This window comes from Pituophis catenifer, unplaced genomic scaffold (genome assembly GCF_029215685.1).
Source record: "Pituophis catenifer annectens isolate HBS135680 unplaced genomic scaffold, rPitCat1.0.hap2 SCAF_11, whole genome shotgun sequence".
Lineage (NCBI taxonomy): Eukaryota > Metazoa > Chordata > Lepidosauria > Squamata > Colubridae > Pituophis > Pituophis catenifer.
The window spans coordinates 9242088-9267018 of NW_027256891.1; the positions used below are offsets into that span (position 1 = coordinate 9242088).

Sequence of the window (24931 nt, forward strand, 5' to 3'; positions counted from 1 at the left end):
AAAAGACAATGAGCTTGTCAGCTGAAAAAATGACAGCCCGGGTTTGAGACCCGAGCACCACATGATGGGATGACCTCCTATTCTTGCCCCAGGTCCTGCCCACCTAGCAGTTCTAAAGCATGCAAATGCAAGTAGATAAATAAGTACCACTTTGGTGGGAAGGTAACAGCATTCCGTGCCCCTTGGGGTATACAGTAATGCTGGCCAAATGACCACAGAAGTGTCTTCAGACAATGCTGGCTCCCTTAGCTAAGAAACAGATGAGCAGTGCCCCCTAGAGTTGGACATGACGGGACAGAGGAAACCTTTATCTTTAGGGCACTTTTGAGATTACTATCTCAATGAAACATATTAAAAGTGTATAAAGGCCCAGGCTGATGGTGTGCAAGCTCTGGAAAATATACCTGGCAGTCAAGGCCAGCATGGAGACTGTGCAGGCATCAAGATCCAGAACTTTCCAATCAGCAAGAGAACTGGTGGAAATTCTAAAAGTCGGAATCACCTGCCTGGAAGGCTGCAAATGCCAGGGAAAACTGCAAGATGACAGGGCACCGTCAGCTCCAGCCATTCTCAATGCATACAGGTAGTCCTCGACTTATGACCACAACTGAGCCCAACATTTCCATTGCTGATTAAGACAAGAGTTTTGCCCCATTTTAGGACCATAATCTTGCCACCATCGTTAAGTGAATCACTGCAGTTGTGAAGCTAGTAACTCGGTTATTAAATGTATCTGGCTTCCCCATTGACTTTGCCTGTCAGAAGGTCGCAAAAGAGGATCACATGACCCCGGGACACTGCAACCGTCATAAATATGAGTCAGTTGCCCATTATCTAAATTTTGATCACGTGACTATGGGGATGCTGCAGCCGTCATAAAGTGTAGAAAAATGGTCGTAAGTCATTTTTTTCAGTGCCATTGTAACTTCGATCACTAAATGAATGGTTGTAAGTCAAGGGCTACCTGGTCTGACACTCCTGAAACTGTTTTTTTTTTTTTTAATTTGATTTATATGCCACCCTTCTCCGGAGACTCAGGGCGGCTTACAGTGCGTTAAGCAATAGCCTTCATTCTTTTGTATATTTATACAAAGTCAGCTTATTGCCCCCACAAACTGGGTCCTCATTTCACCTACCTTAGAAAGGATGGAAGGCTGAGTCAACCTTGAGCCTTGGAGAGATTCGAACCAGCAGTAATTGCAGGCAGCTGTGTTAATAACAGGGTGCTTAGACCACTGTACCAGCAAGGCTCACTCCTGAAACTGTTGTAGCTCAAACACAATCCAAAACCTTTGGAAGAGCAGCAATGGAGCAAAGCATGCAAAACTTTTGCAGGCAAAAGACTCCAAGCTCAGTCCTGCTCTAAATCCTTGGAGAACTTTTTATCAGACAGGGAAAAGTCCTCAAATTGCATCCGAGTCAAAGCTCAGCTCCTGCCAATCCTGGGAGAAATTCTCACAATTTTCTCAATTCAGAAAGGCTTCGTTGTTGCGCTTCTTCGAGATGGTCTGCTTTGGTTTTTACTTTCCAGCCTAGCTGTGGGAATGGCTGGTGATTGCCCAGCCACACACCATCCATGTTTGACCCCGCTTAGCTTTTCCCAGATGAGCTACAGTCAATTGGATGCCGCATCCTAGGCAGTCCTAAGAAATCCAAGCAATGCCGGGGCCAGCCGATAGAGGTAGTCTTCGACTTACAGCAGTTCCTTTAGTGACCATTTGAAGTTTCAACAGCACTGAGAAAAGTGACTTAGGACCACTTTCCACACTTACGACCGTTGCAGCATCCCCATAGTCACATGATCAAAATTGAAATGTTTTGGCAACTGATTCATATTTATGACGGTTGCTGTGTGTCCCGGAGTCATGCGATCTCCATTTGCGACCTTCGGATCAAGCAAAGTCAATGGGGAAGCCAGATTCACTTAACAACCATGTGACTAACTTAACAACTGCAGTGATTCACTTAACAAATGTGGCAAGAAAAGTCATAAAATGGGGCCAAACTCATTTAACAAATGTCTCAGTTAGTAACATAAATTTTGGGCTCAACTGTGATCGTAAGTGGAGGACTACCTAGACAGGGAATTTCCATGGCATATGGGCATACAAGAGGATTTCCCTGGGCAGCATCCGGTTCCTATGGAAGAGCGGGGCAGCCGCAAAGAAGAGGAACATTTGCCCCTCTGTGACGCTGCTCCTTCTAGCCCTATTTAGTTCATCGTTTGGTGAGAGTGGATTCCAAACAGGCAATCACCAACCACAATTTCATTTTTCCATGAACATCTGTGCGATCTACATCATGTCTCCCAAAGGATTCTTGTAAATCATTTTGCAACCAGATGGGCATTTTCTACAATCCTTGTCTTTTGCAGCATGCCAGGTTCCCAACTTTTTATTTGGAATTCAGAGACTCCACAGAAAAAAAAAATACAGGTAGTCCTTGATGTACGACCACAGCTGACCCCAAAATTTCTGTTGCTCAGTGAGACAGTTATGTGAGTTTTGTCACATTTTGCCACCTTTCTTGCCACAGTTGTTCAGTGAATCACTGCAGTTAAGTTAGTAACACGGTTGTTAAGTAGATCTGGCTTTCCCATTGACTTTCCTTGTCAGAAGGTCACAAAAGGAGATCACATGATCCTCAGGACACTGCAGCTGTCATAAATATGAACCAATTGCCAAGCATTCAAATTTTGATCACGTGGCCATCGGGATGCTGGAACGGTCATAAGTGTGAAAAAAGGTCATAAGTCATTTTTTTCATTGCTGATGTAATTTTGAAGGGTCCCTCACCACGAAATCAAGATTAGTCTTCAACCTTCCACCTCAGTTGGGACTAGAAGCTCCATTGCTAAGTAATGTGTTCATTAAGTGAGTCACATCCAATTTTATGACCTTTTTTTCCTATAATTGTTAAGTGGATCCCACTTCTCCCACTGACTTCGCTTGTCAGGAGCCAGTTGGGAAGGCCACAAACATGATCCCTTATAAATACATGCTGGTTTCCAAGCGCCCAAATTTTGGTCACGTGACTGCAGGGATGCTGCGATAGTCATAAACATGAGACTCAGTTGCAAGTCATTTTTTTCAGCACCACAACTTTGACTGGTTGTTAAACGAATGGTCGTAAGTCGAGGACTATCCATAAAGTCCCTTGGGAAACCTTTCATTCACAAGGAAAAATCTTATGAGTCTCTTTCTAGGAACTAGAAAAAAAATGCAAGCAGAAAGTCATCAATTAACCACCAGAGTCCTTTCAGAACATCTCATAGCTGTTTGCAGCAAAAGACAAGCTGTGGGGATGGTTTAGGAAGGGGGCTTTCATCCCATTTCTACCTCATGCTCAGGAAACCAAAGCGAGGAGGGGCCTTTGAATACACTAAACCAGGGGTCTCCGCAGCCTGGTTATTGGATTGTGGCCCATTCAGAACTGGGGCGTGCAAGTGTCAGGTGAGCACATGCGCGCAGCTTCATTTGCGCGAGTGGTGGGCACTTATGCATGTGCGTGAAGCTCCATTTGCACAAGCAAATGGAGCTTCACACACGTGTGCAAGTGCCCACCGCTCGTGCAAATGGCACTGTGCACACACGCCTGCCTGCCACTCACAGCAAACCATTTCCTCTCCCCCACCTGTCTGCAAAACCGGAAAGGTTGGGGACCACTGCGCTAGACACCCAAATGCCTTGGCAAAGATCAAACAAACACCCACTATGGAAAAGGCAGCCCAGAGCTACAAAATAATTATAAGACTGACATAACCTAAGAGAATACGAAATACAGTTGTGTTCAGCACACACACACACATACATACTGTGCGTGGAAGAATGTCTCTCTTTTCGCCTCCCTTTTCAAAAGTCACACCCTTACAAGATGCAGCCTGCAGATTCCTTTCCCGGTGCAAATTTCAGGCTATCAACCATCTAACTGCCACCATCCCACATCGCCCCACCTGCAAGGAAAGAGAGAGTTTTGCAAGGTCTTCTTTGCCTTGGCATCCTCAGAGCCCTGGAGATAAAATTGGAGACTACGTGCCCACTGCAGATGCTACATAACTCTACGCCCTGTCCTACGCCACCTTCCAGCTTTCCCCCTGTTCTCACGTAGGTCACGCCTGAGCGGGATCTGTTCCAGAATCTGGAATCCTGCGCTTACATGTTCATAGTTGTACAGGTAGTTCTTGACTTACGACCATTTATTTGCTGACCATTCGACCTTACAATGGCACTGAAAAAAGCAACTTATGATTGTTTTTCACACTTACGGTCATTGTAGCATCCCCATGGTCACGTGATCAAAATTTGGATGCTTGGCAGCTGGTTCATATTGATGATGGTTGCAGTGTCCTGAAGTCATGCGATCCCCTTTTGTGATTTTCTGAGAAGCAAAGTCAATGAGGGAGCCAGATTCACTTAACAACCATGTTACTAACTTAACAACTGCAGCAATTCGCTTAACAACAGGGACAAGAAAGATCGTAGAGTAGGGCAAAAGTCACTGAACAACTGTCTCATTTAGCAACAGAAATGTTGGGCTCAATTATGGTTGTAAGTCTTGTATGTGTTCCAATTATAGGGTACCATTTATGGATCAGGTAGTCCTTGACTTTCAACCATTCATTTTGTGACCATTCAAATTACAATAATGCTGAAAAAAACGACTTACAGCCAGTGCTCACACTTACAACAATTGCTGCATACTTAGGGTCATGTGATCAAATTCAGGCGCTTGGCAACTGGCATGTGTTTACCATGGTTGCAGCATCCTGAGGTCACGTGACCATCATTTGCATCCTTCCCAGCCGACGTCTGACAAGCAAAGTCAATGGGGGAAGCCAGATTCATTTAACATCCATGTGATTCACTTAATGAAGCACTTCACTTAACAACCATGGCAAAAAGGTCATAAAATTGGGCATGACTCATTTAACAACCGCCTTGCTTAGCAACAGGAATTGTGGTCACAATTTGAAGACTACCTGTACAGAACTTTCATTACTTTTGGAATGCTACACTATGCCAGGATTGGAGATCAGAATTCGGGTTTATGGAGTGAAAATGTATTCCCGGTAACATTTCAAATACCAATTTAGTGTTGACTCTGGTGCATCTGCGTTTGCTTCAGTGCTTATGGAATGATGGACACTGTTCTTTAACCATGGAGGACTTTCCTGTAGCATCCTGGCTTACTGTTGCATATGCAGTCTAAAGGCAATAAATGAAGGCCAAATCCAGAATATTCTCCTCTATCACCAAGATGGAAAATTCTGTCTTCTCTCTGAGCGATCTTTACATATAAACCAGAAATCAGGGATTCAAAATACATTTATCAATCAAGAAAGGCAGCTTGCTAGTTCAACTTTGGAAATGGCTTGTTGAACAGTTGTTTAGAATTTATTTTAAACCATGACATATGAACTGACCACTAAGCCATACAGTGGCTTGCTTGCTTTCAGTTTAATATTGAGGCAAATCTGCATTTTACTAGCAAGTTATAGAAAGGGGGAGAGAGAGAGAAGAAAAGAAAAGGAAAAAAATGTTTACTGAAACATTTTACTGTTTCAGTAAAATGAAAAGAGGGACATTTGCTGGGGCTCTTAGCCCATATTCATATTCCTAAGCTATGATTGTGTTAGAAAGCAGCCCATTGAGTTTAGAAGTTTGACAGGATCCAAGAATCTACAAGCCTAGGATTGAATCTATAAGGCAGAGGTGCTCCAGACTACATCTCCCATTATTCCTTGCAGTTGACCAATCTGGTGCAGGTTAAACTGAGGCTTGGAGACCTTGGCTCTATGATCTCCAGCTTCCATAACTTTTGCAGCCCAAGCGTCTTTCTAGCTGGCCATATCAAGAACTGATCTTCCACAACCAGAACTGTGTGAAGACACCAAGTTCTATTCTTCTCTCATGAGAAATAAAAAAGGAAATTAAGATGAAACAGGTTAGAATCTTATACTGACCTGAACACATATTTCAACCCTAAATATATGAGACATCCCATTTACTTTTATGTATGTCTTGCCCTTTATATAAATGTTCTACAAATCCCACAGGAGATTAGTAATTGAAAAGAAAACAGCAGGCTCTGTCAACTGGTTGAGAATAATTGCACACAAAAGCAACTCAGTTTCTTCATTTCTGGCAATATTTTCTCCCAAAACGCTACTTCCTCCATTCTTCTCTTAAAACAAAACAGATGTCCATGCACTTACTCTTAAAACAGGTCTTCTTACTGAATACTCAGCCTGCTGAACACAAAAAGGAGCCTGGATAGCTCAGCAGACTAATGCATTGTAATTTAACTCCAGCTGTCTGCAATTAGTAAGTTCGAATCTTGCCAGGCTCAAGGTTGACTCAGCCTTCCATCCTTTCTAAGGTAGGTAAATTGAGGACCCAGTTTGTGGGGGCAATAAGCTGACTTTGTATAAATATACAAAAGGATGAAGGCTATTGCTTAACGCATTGTAAGCCGCCCTGAGTCTCCGGAGAAGGGCGGCATATAAATCAAATTAAAACAAAAAACAAAAAACAAAACACATTGTACAACCTTGCAAAGATTCTGCTTGAAAATCGTTATTCCATAAACACATACAGTATATGGAAGAAAATACTACACAGAGACACACTGAAAATCAGCCTGTGAAAAGTCCTCCAATCTGCAGTCACTACATTTAAGGTTACAAGGAATAACAAATCCTTCAGCAAGGCACTACCTTGATGTGGTTGTGGGACTTGCATGCTTTGAGGAGGATGAGAGCTATGCCAGAGGTTCAATCTTACTGAACAGTCTCATCAGTGGAACCAGAAGAAGAGTGGCTCTACTCAAGATCCACTTTTAAAACCAAATAGAGGCTAGATTAAATCAGATTAAATCAACTTTAAATCTAAAATTGATTTTTTTAGATTTTAAACCATTTTAAAATTGGGGGGTTTTTTGTAAAAAAACCACCTTTGAACAAACGAAGTCCATCTATTTTTTCAAAAGAGCTTTTTCAAGAGGGCAAAGATTGAGGGCAAAAGAAGAAAGGGACGACAGAGAACAAGGTGGCCTGATGGAGTCACTGAAGCAGTCGGCGGGAGCTTAAATGAACTCCAGAGGATGGTAGAGGACAGGAGGGTCTGGAGGAACGTTGTCCATGTGGTTGTGATGGGTCGGACACGACTTCGCAACTAACGACAACAACAAGAGGCAAATGGACTTTCTTTGTTTTTCCTTGAAGACATTTCGCTTCTCATCCAAGAAGCTTCTTCAGTTCTGAAGCTTCTTAGATGAGAAGTGAAATGCCTTCAAGGAAAAAAGTCTACTTGCCTTTTGAAAAAGTACCTTTGGGACAACCATGACCTGGATGACTGAGAATCTCCAGAGTCCATATATTATTTTCTCACCAATTGGCAGGTGTTCTTACATTCTACTTGACATACAGTAGCCTTTCAATTCCTAGAATTCACCAGCTAGCCAGACTATTTCCAGGTAGAAAAACACTAATTAATTAGACAATTAAAGGTAAACTACCAGTCTCCAGTTCCTACCTGTCTTTAAAACAGATGGTATTTCTATCCAGTTACTTCTACACATTTAAGTTAGCGCACACATAGTTCTAAACTCCCCTTATCTTTGTTTCTGATTATGCTTTTCCGATTTGGGGTGAATATATCCTGTGGCTGCTAGGATCACCCTTGGAATGCTACCAGTTTCATTCACCCTAATGAGCACAGCTGTTCTTTTAAACAAACCTTAAATAACCTTTCCATATTTATTTGCTGATTGATGAGAATGTGAGTTTCTATGGTTGGCAGATTGGACTTTCTCACATTATAAGCAACATTTATTTCAAGTGGACAGTAAGGCAACTCAGTCCAAATAGTAGCATTTTCCTGCTTTTAAATAATACTTTTGCACCCAAAAGCTAGCATCTTTTTCAAATCTGTAAGAAAATTTCCAGGAAACACTTCTATTGTTTCCAATTAGAAGTTGAAAATTTGAATTTACAACCTTCTAATTGGCAGCAATCTCAGGATACAAACAACAGCAACTGATGGCATCACCCAATCAATGTTGGCTAATTTCAAAAAAGCTAAGCCAGGTTGGATCTGGGCTGGAAAGTTGGAGAAAACATCTCAGTAGGTGACCAAGCAAATATTCCCTGCCAAGAAAACATGGGCTGGTCTATAAATTTGCCAGGAGTTGTGCGTTACTCCAGAGTCTTAAAAAAAGAGAAGCTGAAATATTCACAGCATTTCATACTTTCTTTGAGAACTCCCATGTACAGTGCTACATTCCAAGCCACTGTATTTGCAGGCGTGACCAAATAGATAAAAGGCAGTTAGTTTCATTACCAACACTGAAGTCAAATTAATTAAGGTTCACTTAAGATATAAACATTCCTGTGTGGAACGCCAAAGGCGTTTCATAATTGTATCAGTCCTTTAAAACATTTAGCTGTCATTTTCTGCAGGGTTTTTTTTTTAAAAAAGAAACCAAACATATCACCATAGCCTGATTAGTGTAATCTGTCATTTAATGACATCAAAAAACATATGGCACACAGCCCATTCCCTGACCCATTGTGGTTAAGGACACATTCTCAAGATAGAGAAATATATTTACTTCTCAAGAATGACAACTGTGCATGGTGGTAAGTTTAATATTTAAAGCAATCCATGTGCTTAACCACACACAACTGAAAGGCCACAGGCTTTTCATTCATCAGTTCATTTATCCTGGGGAATTATTGTCAATCAAAATTGTTCAAACATTCAACCCTCAGCAAGAAAATGAGAGGCACGTGTGCTGGTGAGTCAGCCTCAGCTAACACATCTACATTTGTTTTTAAGAGCTAGGAGGGCAGGCGAGTTGCTCCTTCCAGATGTTCAGGGCTGCAGCTTTCAGCCATGGCTTCTATAGCCAAGGGTCATGAGCTATAAAAACAACAGCCAAGCGATTGGGGGGGTTCCCTGTTGCCAATTCTAATCACAGCTACATTCTAAATGAAATTTAAAATGAAATAAAGGTAGTCCCCAACTTACAAGAATTCATTTAGTGACCATTCAAAGTTACAACAGCACTGAAAAAAGGGAGCTATGACCATTGCAGAATCCCAATGAACAGGGGATCCAAATTCAGATGCTTGGCAACTGACTTGTACTTATGACGGTTGTAGTGTCCTGAGGTCATGTGATCACCTTTTGCACCCTTCCAACAAGCAAAGTCAATGGGGAAGCCAGATTCACTTAACAACTGTGTTCCTAACTTAACTGCAGTGATTCACTTAACAACTATGGCATGAAAGGTCATAAAATGGGGCAAAATTCACTTAACAAATGTCTTACTTAGCAACATAATTTTTTTGGCTCAATTGTGGTTGTAAATTGAGGACTACCTGTACAATTTCACAAGTATCACAGAAGTGAAATACAAATACAATAAAAAAGCATATTTCACTTCTAAGCAACCAAAGAAATGACTATATTCCCGCTTTACAAAGGAGAGTTCTCTATTCAAACAATATGATCTTTTCCTAATTTAGAATTAAAGCTCTGGTTTGGATAAAGCCAGCATGTAATGAATCTCTTCATGGTTCACTGCGCCCTGTGAATTTGACCACTGTGGTTTGGTAATTATAGGCTATGGCTTAAGATTGATGTGAACCTAGCCATTGTGGCTTATTCCACAAACCACAGCTCAGCAGGAAGTGTGAACAACAGCATCCACATTTCCTTAAAATGGAGACCATCTGTGAAGATCATCCAAGGTTCTATTATTGAACCAAATAATTCATCTTCAATCATGACCAGGTAGTGAAAAGCTAGCAGAAATGGCAAAAATGATTGCTATAATTAGAGTGTGGCCGCGCGGGTGGTTATGGGAGCAACATGGCACTCCCGTGTGACACCTCTCCTGCGCGAGCTGCACTGGCTCCCGGTGGTCTTCCGGGTGCGCTTCAAGGTTTTGGTTACCACCTTTAGAGTGCTCCATGGCTTAGGACCTGGCTACTTACGGGACCGCCTACAACCACAAACAGCCTCCCACCGGCCGGTACGCTCCCACAGAGAGGGGCTCCTCCAGGTGCCTCAGCCAAACAATGTCGACTGGCGGCGCCTAGGGGGAGGGCCTTCTCTGTGGGGGCACCTACTATCTGGAACGAGCTCCCCCCGGAGATACGGAGGATCCCGGATCTGCGCACTTTCCACCGTGCTTTGAGGACACTCCTATTCCAGCAGGCCGGCCTGGCCTAATTTTTTCCCCTTCTTTTAAATTTTTAAATTCAAATTTTAATTTGTTTTAAATTATTGGGAGTTTTAAATTATCTCGGGCAAAAATTATTTAATTGGGTTTTAATCATGTCTTAACTTTTGTATTTATGTGTTTTATTTCGTGCCTGTTCACCGCCCTGAGTCCTTCGGGAGTAGGGCGGTATACAAATTTAATAAAATGAAATGAAATGAAATGAGAGATCAGCTTGACTTTACTTGGAAACCACATCTGAACTTTGTGCTGGAGTCAGAAAAAAAATGAATTCTTGACTTTGGGTATACTGATTGGTATACCAATCGACCCTCAATTATGGTCGTCCTTGATTTACGACCATAATTGAGCCCAAAATTTTTGTTCTTAAGTGAGACATTTGTTAAGTGTGTTTTGCCGCATTTTACGACATTTCTAGCTACAGCTGTTAAGTGAATTATTGCAGTTGTTAAAATAGTAACATGGTTATTAAGTGTATTAAGTGTTTCCCATTGACTTTGCTTGTCAGAAGGTTGCAAAAGCTGTTCACATGACAGCAGAACATTGCAACCGTCATAAATATGAACCAGTTGCCAAGGATCTGAATTTTGATCATGTGACCATAAGGATGCTGCAATGGTCATAAGTACGAAAAATGGTTATAAGTCACATTTTTCAATGCCATTGTAACTTTGAACGGTCACTAAACAACCTATTGTAAGTCAAATTTTTGACTCGGATATGGTTAGTAGAAAAGATACAATTGATTAGGTTCCTAAATACATAAATCTATAGTTATAAACTGCAATATCTGAATTCATAAGATGCTGAACTACAATCAAGTAAACCCTAGTGAACTAAACTCCACTATGAGTTAGTGCAACCCATTATTGGAAGCAATAGCAAGACAAATAAAAGTGTGGAGAAGCTATAAGGAATAAGCTGAGAAGTGCATACAGCTAGTCCTTGTTTAAATGACCATAATTGGGACTGGCAACCTGATTGTTACAGCAAAGTGGTGGTAAGTGAAACTGCAACTATGCTTATGATGATCAGACTTCAGCTTTCCTTTGCTTTACAAACCCACGAAGTCATAAATACAATAATTGTTCGCAAAGTTACTTTTTCATCATTGCCATAACTGCAAACAGTTGCTAAATAAGGAAGTCACTAAACAAGGACTACCTGTAATACACATCAACACAGCAAAGAGCCCAGTTGACCAGTCAAGCAGTACCCTTCAAACCAAGAAGCTAAATTCAAGAGGTGTCCTAGGGAGCAACCAGTTCCTTAAACTGGTTTGATTTTCTCCACCCCAGTAAGATATTTACAATCCCACAAAACAGGGCAAGCTCACAACCAACTCACTTCACGTTGTTTTTAAAACCATCCCCTTGGCTGCCTGGCATAATGCCAGCCTTGATAGACCTCAGCACTATCAACACCCCTGACCAAGGATGTTGAAGGTACCAGAAGGAAACCCATTGCTGTTTATGGGCCAGAACGCAGCTCGACTTGGTGCCAAAGCTAAAACCCACAAAGGACAAAGACGTTGAGATTAGCAAGCTTGGCATGATCCATGCCTTTTTCCCCCCCTCTACCACAAGTTGGCATGATTTTAGTTCAGTTGCTATCTTAAGTGCTTGGCTGAAAACACCATTCTGTTTTATGGCCAGAGAATAAACTGGAAACTTTGCCTCAAGAGATCGGCCTCCTGCAATTTTTTCCACATCAGTTACGTCACCTCTCAGTTCAAGGGGGAAGGGTAAAAATAAAAGCTATAGATGAGAATTTTGTATTTCTTTTTCTCATGTCCTGCTTGACCCAGGACAGAAAGTCCAGTTAGTCAATCCAAAGTACCCCTTGAAACATCAAGAGCCAAATTTTAGTCTTGGCTATGGATCTAAACTTTCTAAAATAATAAGTACACCAAGTTTCTACTGCCCGAGTCAAAAATACTTTCAAAATCTCATTTCTCCCCCCAGTGTTTCTGGACCATGAATTGTACAATTTACAATTACAGGATTCCAGTGAAAACCTGTAGCTGTTGGAATGTCCCTTCTCTGTAAAATAAAAACACCACAATTCAGGTTCTTGCCAAACATCAGGAGGAATTGACAGGCAGCTATTGGAATGTCCATTACCTATGAAATAAAAATACCTCAATTAAGGTTCTTGCCAAAGATCACAAAGAATTGACAGTCCTGATTTGCAGAACGGAGATTTCCATCTTTAAGGATGGCCCAAGGCCATCTTCGACCTTTGACCTTTTACAGTGAGAACACCTAAAAGAGGTCTTCCATGGAACTGCAGCAGCCTGGAAGAAGCTAAGATATCCTGGAGCATTAGCAATTCTTCTTTGGATTATGCCCAGAAATAAATTATGCCCAAAATTGTAGAAAGAATATGCAGGTAGCCCTCAACATACAACAATTCAGTGACCATTACAATGGCACTGAAAAAAAATCCTGGCCACATAATCAAAATTCAGATGCTTGGCAACTGATTCGTACTTATGACAGCTGCAGTGTCTCGGGGTCATGTGACCATCTTTTGCTACCTTCTGATCAGCAAAGCCAATGGGGAAGCCAGATTCAATTAACAACTGTGTTCCTAACATAACAGCTGCAGTGATTCGCTTAACAATTGTGGCAAGAAAGGTCGTAAAATGGGGCAAAGCTCACTTAACTGTCTCACTTAGCAGCATAAATTTGGGGCTCAATTGTGGTTGTAAGTCGAGGACTGCTTGTATTTGTCTATGGTAGCCAAAACTCAGGAGGAGTCTGGTAGAACTTTTCAGACCAAGATTTTGTTTCAATTAAAAGATGCATTTGAAGAAAGCTTGTTAGTAAGAGTGAAATCCTCGCTGGACAGTTGTAATTTGGTCTTGCAAGCCAACATTTCCCATACTGCCACCTCCACACCAGAGGTGGGTTTCAGCAGATTCTGACTAGTTCTGGAGAACCGGTAGCAGAAATTTTGAGTAGTTCAGAGAACCAGTAAATATCATCTCTGGCTGGCCCTGCCCCCATCTATTCTCTGCCTCCTGACTCCCAGCTGATCGGAAGGAAATGGGGATTTTGCAGTAACCTTCCCCTGCCACGCCCACCAAGCCATGCTCATTAAGCCATGCCACGCCCACTAAGCCACACCCACAGAACTGGTAGTAAAAATTTTTGAAACCCACCACTGCTCCTCACCCCTGTATTCTAATGCAGCTCAGGTTCCAAAGACTATTCAAATAGTCTTCCCTGAAATTATAGTAGAGGTATTTGTGAGTTCACATTACTGTTCCAAAGAAGACTGATGTGTGTTTGGCAACATTTATCTGCACTTGCTTCTCATACTTGAATTCAACTCCAAGAGGAAGTGATCTCTGACAGCTGTACATGTTAAAAAAAAAGAAAAAAAAACCCCTCTGAAATTAAATGTGAAAGTAACTGCAATAAATAAAGGTCTGTTCAGCCGGGTTTGGTTCCCACATTTTACTAGGCCAAAATTTGTTAAATCCTGATTTGTTGGATAAACCACAGTTGGTTGCATTTATGTAGCATACTAAGTCATAAATCATTGATAATGATAAGGCTGAGTTCACATAAACTATTAAAAGAAAACCAAGCAAACCCACATGACGACTTGGGACAGGGTTTCCCAACCTTGGCAAATTTAAAATGCATGGACTTCAACTCCCAGAATCCTCCCGCCAACATAATTGAGTGGGGAATTCTGGAAGTTGAAATCCACGTCTTCAAGTTGTCGTGATTGTAAACCCTGATTTAGGGCAATTGATGAAGGCCTCCAGTCTCCATTATGTATGTACAGTAGCCAGAAAGTCAAGGAGGATTAGAGATTCCAAAACAAAGAACAAAAATATAATGACAGTAATTTTATTTTGAACATACGAAGTTGCCACTACGGGAGAAAAAAAGGAGACACCCACAAATCTTTGATAACTTGAGGAGAAATAAGCAAGAAGCACATTAATAGAGGAACAGAGAAGGATGGAGTGGAGAGGAGAATTAAGGATAGTGTATTTGTATCTAAATCTCCTCTTGTAAAGGAAGATTCTAATCAATTTCTACTTGTAAAGTGCTTAGAAAACAAAATTAACTTTTGTCAAATTAGTTACAAACTGTTTTAGACAATTACTATACAATGTAATGAAGTTAAACCAGTGTTCTTTTAAACTTGGCAACTTTTACCAAAATATTTCAGTTCCTAGAATGCTGGGTGGGGGATTCTGGGAGTTGTAGTCCAAATCTTAAAATTGCCAACTTTGAAAAACAGAGTTTAAATAACCAACTCAAGTTACTGACAATCTTTGTTTAAAGCAGCCATGCATACGATCTTAATTCTGTCCCTGGATGTTATATTTATCCACTAACCAGAGTTCCGAGTTCTAAAAGAGGATTACTTTTAAAAAGAAGAGAGGAAGACACACCGATAAAAGACAGCACAGGAGTCTACAAAGCCCATTTAAAGTGTCAGACAAAAAAAATCAATGAAACACATTAATAGCAATCATTGACTTATAGGGCATGTTAAAATCCCAGAAATTCTAAGTTGTAAAATGACAGGAAAAGAGGAATTTTTTTTAGCCAGTGCTGAAAAAACAGCACAGAGAAGATCAGGCAAAACGTTTTGAGGACAACACTCCCCAAACTACTATGCAGCTACTGAGAAGACATTCTTATTTGTAGAAAAATGCCCAGTTTCATTAGCTGGAGGTCTCCAGGAAAAGCTCTCATCTTAAGTTTGGTCAACTACAGGTAGCCCTCAACTTACAAAAGTTCCTTTAGTGACAGTTACAATGGCACTGCAAAAAGTGACTTATGACTGTTTTTCACACTTATGACCATTGCAGCATCTCCATAGTCATCTGATCAAAATTCAAACTCTTAGTAACTGACTCATATTTATGACAGTTGTAGTGTCCCAAGGGTTACAGGATCACCTTATGCAACCTTCTGACAAGAAAAGTCAATGAGGAAGCCAGATTCACTTAACAACTGTGTTACCAACTCAACTACTGCAGTGATTCACTTAACAACTATGGCAAGACAGGTCATAAAATGGGACAAAATTACTTAACTTCTGTCTCGCTTAGCAATATAAATTTTTGGCTCAACTGTGGTCATAAGTCAAGGACTACCTGTATGCATGCCTTACAGTCTTGCCTCCCTTGAATTAAGCATACTTGTATTTTTTCCCCCAGTTCTGATATTTTGGGCAAGGTTTCTGTTTTGTAAGGAAGGGGACTGGGAATTTCAGAAGGAACTGGGTTGGTAGGCAAGAGAGGTAGAGAAAAGAGCTTGTGTGGAAGGGTCAGCCTTGTTGGTCAAATGCAGAAGCCTTGTCATCCACACCTGACCTACAGAGGGAGGTTCTCACACCAGATACAGAGCACTGTTCTTTTTCAAGCAAAACATTTGGCATTCCTGATTGAAAAGAGCATCAAGATAACATCTTGTTAAAGGAATGCGAGTCATTTCTCAGGGAAGGTAGAATGTGATCCATAATTCTTTTACAAGAGTGTTTTTCAAGCTTGACCCCACTAAAGGTGTGTGGACGTCAACTCCCAGAATTCCCTAGCCAGCTATGTCAAAGTCCACACAAGGGAGGGTTGCTAAGCTAAAGAGAAGTGTTCATCTTCGAGAAACACAAAGTTTAGATGCTTCTCTGACCACTGGCACTGAAAATCATGCAAACAAAGTTGTAGATTGAGGAAGGAAGCAAAGAGATCTGTGTTGCTTTGGGACCAGACCATCTCACACTGTATGAAGTCAAACAATGCATGAAGCCACAATGTTGTTTGTGGTTTAGCACCTTGAGTGAATCCAGCCAAGTGTGACCTATTCAACAAATAAGTGAACAAAATTTGACCTAGTTTGGTGGGCAAAGCCAGTCCTTGTGAAAATTGGGGAACCAACCAAGACCAAGTTTAGCTGCTTCACATTCAAGAGTTATAGAGAATGATTTTAAATTGACTCTAGTTTAATTGACTTCAATATATTTTAATTTAATTTAATTCAAGGGAATTGATGTTTTCTTTAGGAGAGATCCTTTCCTAAAAAGAACTTAGTATGGAAAAACAAATTCTCATTCCAATTTTATCTACAAGTTTAGGTAAATTCCATTTGACTTAAACTCTTGACTCATTTCTACGTATCTCCCCAAAGATTCCTTTCCAATTTTCCTCTCTGGCAGCTGGAGTTCAGTTTGCAAAAACCCAGACTGAACCTTCTTACTTGTGATAAGTCAGATGCCAGCAGGCACCTTTCCATTTTATTTTCTTGCATTTTCAGATGTCTGTGGTTTGTCTTTTTCTGTGGTGCAAAAGCTCTGATAGGTGCCTGCAAATCTTTGAGGCAAAAGCAGGACACAAACATTGTAAATAAATATTGTGCTTTATTTTCCATGGGAATATAATCCCTTTATTGGCATTCCAGAGGATCATAAATCTCCTAGCCTTGAGGCTGGAATGGCTGGAAGCTCTTGCTGGATGTTAGATGTTGGTGGAATCTATTAAATTCATCATCTCTCTTGTTCTTGTTTTTTTTCTTCAGTTATCGTCTGGCTTGCTTGTTTTTTATTATACAGGTAGTCCTCGATTTACAACCATTCATTAAGTGACTCTTTGAAGTTACAACAGCACTGAAAAAGCCAATTTATGACCGTTTTTCACACTTACAACTGTTGTGGTCACATGATAAAAATTCAGAAGCTTGGCAACTGACTCATATTTATGACAGTTGCAGTGTCCCGGGTCATGTGATCCCCGTTTGAGATCTTCTGACAAGCAAAGTTAATGGTGAAGCCCGATTCACTTAGCGACTGTGTAACTCACTTAACTGCAGTGATTCACTTAACAACTGGGACAAGAAAGGTTGTAAAATGGGGCAAAACTCGCTTAACAAAACTTTGGGCTCAATTGTAATCGTAAGTCGAGGATTACCTGCATTGTTTTTCTTCTGTTATATTTTTTCCATTATATTTCTTTTTCTTCTGTTCTAGTCAGGCTTTCTTGGTTTTTATTATATTGTTTTTGTACTGTGGTGTATCATGAGCCACCCAGAATTATTTGGAGTTGAGATGCATCAAATTTGAGTCAAGTAAATTCAATCAACCCTCCCTCCCTCCCACTTCAACTGTTGCTAATAATAACACTGATTTGCAGCAAAATATTATCACGGATAGTATTCCTACCGAGAACCTCAACTACAGGTAGTCCTCGACTTACAACCATTTACTCAGCAACAGTTCAAAATGACAATGGCACAGAAAAAAAGTGACTTACAACCAGTTTTCGCACTTATGACTACTACAGTGTTCCCTGTGGTCATGTGATCAAAATTCAGGCCCTTGGCAACTGGCATGTACTTACAGTGGTCACAGCCCCTTGGAGTCCTGCGACCACCATTTGTAACCAATCACGCCGGCTTCTGATTAGCTGGATGCATTTAGCCAGCTCACGAATCACCTAACAATTGCAGTGATTTGCTTAACAATCATGGCAAAAAGGGTCCTCAAATTACATGCAACTCATTTAAAGGCCACCTTGCTTAGCAATGGAAATTCCCAATTGTGGGAATTGTCCCTGTAATGAGCCATGCCTCTTTTTAGGTGATTCTGTTGACTCTCCCCATCCCATCTAAACTTGCAGGTGCTCAAGGTGGGTGTTTCCTAACTTCCCCTGCAATGATCTGCATTTCCAAACTGAATACATTTTAAATTTAGGAGAGCCAGTTTGGACTTATGGTTTAAGGCACCAGGCTAGAAAGACCGTGAGATCAAGTCTCAGCTTAGCCATGAAAGCCAGCTGGATGACTTTGGACCAATCACCAGGAGATGGTGAGTTCTAGTCCCACCTTAGGCATGAAGCCAGCTGGGTGACTTTGGGCCAGTCTCTCTTTCTTAGGTCGACTCAACTCACAGGGTGGTTTTTATGGGGAAAATAGGAGGAGGAAGATGTTTGATATCTTATTTGTAAAATTAAGAAATAAAACTAATAAAGGCAGGAAATAATAATAAAAACAGCCTCAGTCCATGACGACTTCAAATCCCAGAGTTCTCTGCAATAGCCATAACAGCTGAGGAATTCTGGGAATTTAATTGTAGCTTCGAGATAGCTTCCTCTATCCCAGGGGTGTCAAACTTGAGGCTTGTGGGCTGGATCCGGCCCACAGGGTGCTTAGATCTGGCCTGCAGGGCTGCCCTGGAAACAGCAAAGGACCAACTCGCAGTGCCTCTGCCAGCAAAAATGGAGCTCGAAAGGGCTGCGTGCAGCCCTCCTGGCTCTGTTTTCATCTGCGACGGCCTCCTGCAGCTCTCTGAGAGTGAAAACGGGCTCCGTTTTTGCTGGCAGAGGGCTAGCAAAACAAACTAAAAACAGAACAAAAGGAGAAATGTTTCCCCTTTTGCATTTGAGCATGCAGGAAGGGACAGGAAAGGAGAAAGGGAAAGAGGAAAGAGAGGAAGAGAGCAAGGAAGGAAAAAGAAAGGAAGAAAGGAAGAGAGCAAGGAAGGAAAAATAAGGAAAGAGAGGGAGGAAGAAGAAAGGAGAATGAAGAGGGAAAGAAAAAGAAAGGAAGGAAGGAAGGAAGGAAGGAAGGAAGGAAGGAAGGAAGGAAGGAAGATTATAATGAGAGTGAGGGAGGGTCTGAGGGAAGTCCTGCCTTAGCACTTGGCCTCCATAGGTGTCCCTGACGTGAGTGACGTTGAGTTGGCCACGCCCACCCCAGCCACACACCCCTTGAGGTCAAACACAGCCCTGATGTGGCCTTCTATGAAATCGAGTTTGACATCCCTGCTCTATCCCTTAAAGAACCTAACTTGAGCCTATAAAATAGGATCTCTAGCTTCAAAACCAGCCCTTTTCACAAGGCTTGAAGGAAAGCCACATTTTTACTGGCTCAAGAGGTCCACAAGACCCAAAGGGCAAGCGAGGAGCCCCTCCCAAAGTGGGTGGGGCCAGGGACTAAAGTGGGTGGGGAATTGCACGAGTGAAATAACAGATCCACAGAAAAAAGGCTGATGGGCTCCGTGGGGTTTACAGCTCCACAGCTTCAGCAGAACTGGAGAGAAACAGCTTCAGATTGTCTTTATCTTATTTGCAGGTAGTCCTCAACTTACAACCAGTCATTTAGTGACCATTTGAAGTTACAATGGCACAGAAAAACCAACTTACGGCTGTTGCAGCATCTATATGGTTGCGTGATCAAAATTTGGACCCTTGGCGAATGGCATGAATTTGTGATGGCTGCAGTGTCCTGGAGGCAAGGCAAATCCCTCTGACAAGCAAAGTCAAATATTTATTTATTTAGCGTATGGCAAAAATAGCAGTGTCAATGGGGAAGCCAGATATGCTTTACAACCGTGTTACTAACAACTTGATAACTGCAGTAATTCACTTAACGACAGTGGCAAGAAATGTTCCTAAAGTGGGATGAAGCACACTTAACCACGGTCTCATTTGACAACAAAAAATTGGGGGTCAATTGTGGCCGTAAATTGGGGACTACCTGTATTTATTAATTTAGCTACTTATCAAATTTATTTGCTGTCCATCTTGCGGTTCAGGCAACTGTGAGCAGCTTACATCAGGACAGACGACATATAACTGTTATAAGAATAAAAATAAATTAAAATCACAAAAATTAAAACAAGCTAGAAACAGGGGTTTTGGAAGGGAGAGATGCATATGCCTGCAGAGGGAGAGAAGGAAATTATAGTCCTCTCATCAGCCCAGAGTGCAAATTTGCAAACACCCATCCTGATCTATCAGAACAACAGAGTTGGAAGGGGCCTTGTAGGTCATCTAGTCCAGCCCTCTGCTCAACCAGGAGACCGTATACCATTTCTGACATGTGGCAGTCCAGTCTCTTCTTGAAAGCCTCCAGTGATTGAAGCCCCCACAACTTCTGAAGGCAACTTCTGTTCCACCGGTTAACTGTCCCCACTGTCAGGAAATTCCTCCTTAGTTCTGGGTTGAATTTCTCCTTGATAATGAGACTCCCCCCCAACACCTGCCACCTTCTCTACTTCTGAACCACTAAGAACCAGAACCAGGAACTCTCTATGTGTGCAGTTTTGGAATCCGATTCCTACTCGGACTATCATCGCCTGAAGGGGAATGTGAGTCATAACCTACAGCAGAAGCATCCAACTTTTGGGGGGGCAGAAGTGACACCTGGCCATTGAACAGCACATTCTCAGTAGCTTTCCATATACCCGAGGGGGCATGGATGGGGGTGGAACCTAAATTTAAGTAGACCCCAAAATCAATCAAGTGGATATTTCAGCTCTTTTGTTGTGCATGCAACTACAGGTAATCCTCAACATACGACCACAATTGAGCCCAAAATTTATCTTGTTAAGTGAGCAATTGGTTAAGTGACCTTTGCCCCATTTTACAACTTTTCTTCCCACATTTGTTAAGTGAATCACTACAGTTGTTAAATTAGTAAGACAGTTGTTAAGTGAATCTGATTTTCCCATGGACTTTGCTTGTCAGAAGGTAGATACTGCAACCATCATAAGTGTGAGTCAGCTGTTAAGCATCCAAATGTAAGTCACATGACCATGGGGATACAACAATGGTCATAAGTGTGAAAAATATTCATAAGTCACTTTTTTCAGTGCTGTTGTAACTTCGAATGTTCACTCAATGAACTGTTGTAAGTTGAGAACTACCTGTATTTTTTCCTCTTGGTTGCATTCAGCACTGGAAGTCAGAAACAACCTAAGAAAGGCACCTTGAGGATAAAGCCAAGCCTTGTAAGAGAAAAGCAGCCTGGGAAATACAGCTTCTTCCCTCCTTCCCTATCTTAGAGAGCTGCGGCCCCCAACCTTTTGGGTACCAGGAACGGAGAGAGGTTTTTCTGTGGTCTTGAGGGGGCTTGGTTTCGTGTGCTGCCTGCATCCCGTGGATGGGGCTTCACTTGTTTGCACGGACCGGGTTCTGGCATGCCATGGCCTGGGATTTGGGGACCCTTGTTACAGACTACCAACACTGCAAAGAAATATTTCAAATCAAGAGATCTGGCTTTGCTCAGCTCTGGTCCTCAATCTTATAGACAAACAATCTTTCCTCTCAGAGCTACCATTCTTCGCTCACTTCTATGCTTCACTTAGAAGCCAGTTTGCCATATATTACGGGAGAGGGGAGCTGGGGGGGATGGTGGATGATGACGACTGAGAGGGAGAATGTGCAAGATGTGGGAAACCGAAAGCGATAGTTGGGCTGTTCTGAGACATCTCAAGGCCTTGGTCCTGAGAATGGAATGCAGCACCTATCTATCTACCAACCACAACAGGGACCGTTAGCAAAACATCTTCTCTAAATGTGACTGGATAATGGGAAGACAACAAGGTGGGTGGCTTGGGGAAGGGGGAAGTTTAACCTAGCGATTTTGGCACTCAAACTTCAGTTCCGGCTTCACATTAGTGCAACCACTTGGCTTTTAGTAAATCTAACCTTTTCGCCTCAAATGGACTCAAGCGTGGTTTTTTCCTAAGGGACCAAGTTTGCTCCAGGTCTCACATTTCCACTCAATTTTGTTCATAATTTCAAATATTGGTGACCACACCAGTGTGACTCATTCCTGCTGTTTTAACCATGTACTGGGATACCCAAAGCAGGTGTTACAAACACACACAGAAAAACAGAAGAAAAAGAACCAGGGTTCTTTAGGAACAGCAGAAGTGGGGTACAGATTCCCATTCTCTAATGCTAGGAATTTACACTTTATTATGCGCTCAAATTATGCAGAGTAGTTAGTTATACAAAGAATGAATTAATTTGATCCCCACCCACACCCCATCCCAAACCCCGGGAATTTTAGTCCAGAGCAGATGCCAAACTGAATGGAGTACTTTGCCAGCAACTCCATGTTACTTTTATTACAAATCAGAGGCCTGCTCAATTTAATGAGGTTGACATCTGAATTAACATGCACAAAGTCAATTATTGCACCAGATGGAAACTCCTTGCAGGGAATGGAGCACTATGGAATAAGATAGCCAACACTTTGGTTATCCTTCTGTGAAGGAATTTCCGTAAAATCCCAGAAAACATTAAAGAAATTATGTTTGAACAGAATTAATATTAGTTCATTTTGATCTGTCTTCAAGGAGCTCAGTTTTGGGGTTGAGCTTCCCTCTAATCTGTCCACAGCCAACAAATATTGTATACATTATTTTGATGACATACAAGACATGGGACAAAGTTATTTGCCTTAAATGACAGGGCTTACGCATGGAATGGGGGAGCGGGGCAGGGGGGGGGGGAGAGAAGCAAAACTTGTTAAGGAGTAACTAAGCATTGTTAAAGCATTTCAGTCTGTGGTCCCAAACTAAGAGAAAAACACACATCCCAAACTAGCCCATAAAATGAGATGATTAATTTCCCATTCATGTCATTAGATATTTAGGGGAAAGGTGCAAGACAAACTCTGGCTGAGTTTTCATTCCTGAAAATAAATAACAAACAAGAGTTCACTACGGGTATTGGACCAAAAGTGATTTCAAACATGCACCGCTGCATTCTAGTCCCCCATTCTGCTTTCCATAATGACCATGGCAATTAAACACTACCTTAAAAGGAGAGAGAGAGCATTAGTTAATAATACCTATTATTTCAAGGGGGCCTGTTAATAAATTACAACTAGGCATAAGGAGAAAACAACTATTTTGACAATTTCTGTGCAAGACAGAAGAGGAAATACAGTTAAGAGAACTGGAGGAGAGATTAAACAGCTGGTGAAGTACACATTTTGTAGGTTCCAACATGTGGACACATTATTTTATAACCCCTCCAAGCCATCACAGCACTAATGTCCGCTGGTGTTAGTATCATCAGTGGGTCATAAACAGAAGACTCACATTTGCTAACCTACAAGGACCCAATGCAATTTCACTCCACCTTCCACCTCTCCAGAAGTCTAACTTTTATTAACTATCAGAAAGTGGAAAAGAAGAGTACAACCAATTTAAGATCCATATTAGGGGCAGGAGGACAGAAAAGTGCCATATTTTGTTTCGGCGCCCACCACCCCTTTCCCTCAACACCCCAAATGAACTTTTCCAAAGTTTACACTTTCCCTCCAGCAGCAGTTTAGGTGGGGAAGAAGCTTCATTTTTATGGGACGCACACAGTCCTGCCACCTACCCGCTCCTATTCACGCACATAGCAAAGCCACACATAGGCATGTGGGAAAAGACAGGGAGCATCTTGAAATTCAGGGCTGAACTCTGCTCAAGTGCCCCCTCCCCCTTTTAAGACCAGCATCTCCATCTTACCTTAAGACACCCTTGTAAACTGTGGGTAAAGGAAAGGGGTTCTAATCGGAAGGGCTGCTGCCTCCAGCAAGGCAGGGCCACTTCCCCCACCCCCACCCCCCACCCCGCCTTCACTTTCACTTACTAGAAAAGCCACTTGGAGAAAGTAAATTTTGCACCGAAGGGAATTAAGACAAAACCACCCAGGCCTTTGTTTGATAAGGACATTCTCTGACTAGAGGGAGAAGAAGAAGAAGAAGAGAGGGAAGAGAGAAGGAGGCGGCCCTGATGCGGCCACCTGAAGGAACCCGTTATGGGGGGGGAGTGCAGCCCCCCCCCCAATATCTCTCTGGCGGCTCCTGCCCTTCTCGGCTCCCCGGCGGAATCCCAGCCACTCGGCTCCAATCTGGGACCCACGGCTTCGCAACCTCTCCTGCCTTCTTCTCCCCCACCTCCCCGCCGGCTTCTTCACTCCCTGGGACCCGGCAGGGGCGCGAGGCAGGCTCCGACCCCTTCCCGCGCCCCCTCCCCTTTCCCAGCCTTCCTTGCAGCCGCTCGCCCCGGAGCCTATTTTTAAAACCAACTTTGCCCAACTTTCCCGGGGTCCCTTGGCAGCCCCCCGGAGGCGAAAGCCGAGGCTTCCTCTCGTCCGCCCGCGGCCCCAGCCCGGCTCAGCCCCACCCGGGCGGCTCGGACTGGCGTCCTGGGCCGCCCCCGCCCCGCTCTCCCCGCCGGGGGCATCCGAAGGCAGCCGAGCACCCACCGCAGCCTGGGCGTCCCAAGCGCCGAGTCCCAGGGCGAGCAGCAAGAGGAGGCGACGGGCGCCCGGGCGCAGCTTCATTCTCCACCTCCTCCAGGAGCCCCGCAGCCTTCGCCCACCCCCAAAAAAAGGGAAAAGGGAAAAAAAGGCACCGCAGAGGAGGATGAGGTGGGCAAGGAACTGGGCAGGGCTGGGCCGGGCGAAGCGGCTCTGGGCGCCCGCCTCCGCGCCCGCCTCCGCCTTCCCCGGCTCCGAGCTCGCCTTCGCTCGGGTGCGCGGTCCCTCCCTCCGCGCCCCCCTCTCTGGGGACTACTTTGCCTGCCTCCTGTCCTCGGCACGGATTCATGCGCCGCCCGGCCGGCTTGCCTTCGCCGCTGGCGGATGGGATTTGTAGTCCCGCGGCTGAATCGGGACTTGAATCGGCCACCAAACTCCGAAATCCGGATTGATTTTTTTTTTTTTTTAAAGGAAGGGGAAGAAAAGTTTTCTCCTCTTTAAAAAAAAAACTTTTCTCCCCTTTTCTTTAAGAAAAAAAACTTATCTCCCCTTTTCTTTAAAAAAAAAAACTTTTCTTCCCTTTTCTTTAAAAAAAAACTTTTCTCCCCTTTTCTTTAAAAAAAAACTTTTCTCTCCCCCGCCCTCTCTCTTGCTTTCGTTGCGCGAAGC

The 24931-nt window shown here is 42.8% G+C and overlaps 1 protein-coding gene across 1 annotated transcript in view; it reads right to left on the reverse strand.

The window, feature by feature from the left end:
- Positions 1 to 24346, reverse strand: part of COL4A5 (collagen type IV alpha 5 chain) — a 137196-nt gene extending 112850 nt beyond the window's left edge. Inside the window, exon 1 of the mRNA XM_070952119.1 lies at positions 24269 to 24346. Within this exon, the coding sequence (XP_070808220.1) occupies positions 24269 to 24346 (78 nt within the window). The remainder of the gene's footprint in view (positions 1 to 24268) is intronic.
- Between the last annotated feature and the right edge of the window lie 585 nt (positions 24347 to 24931).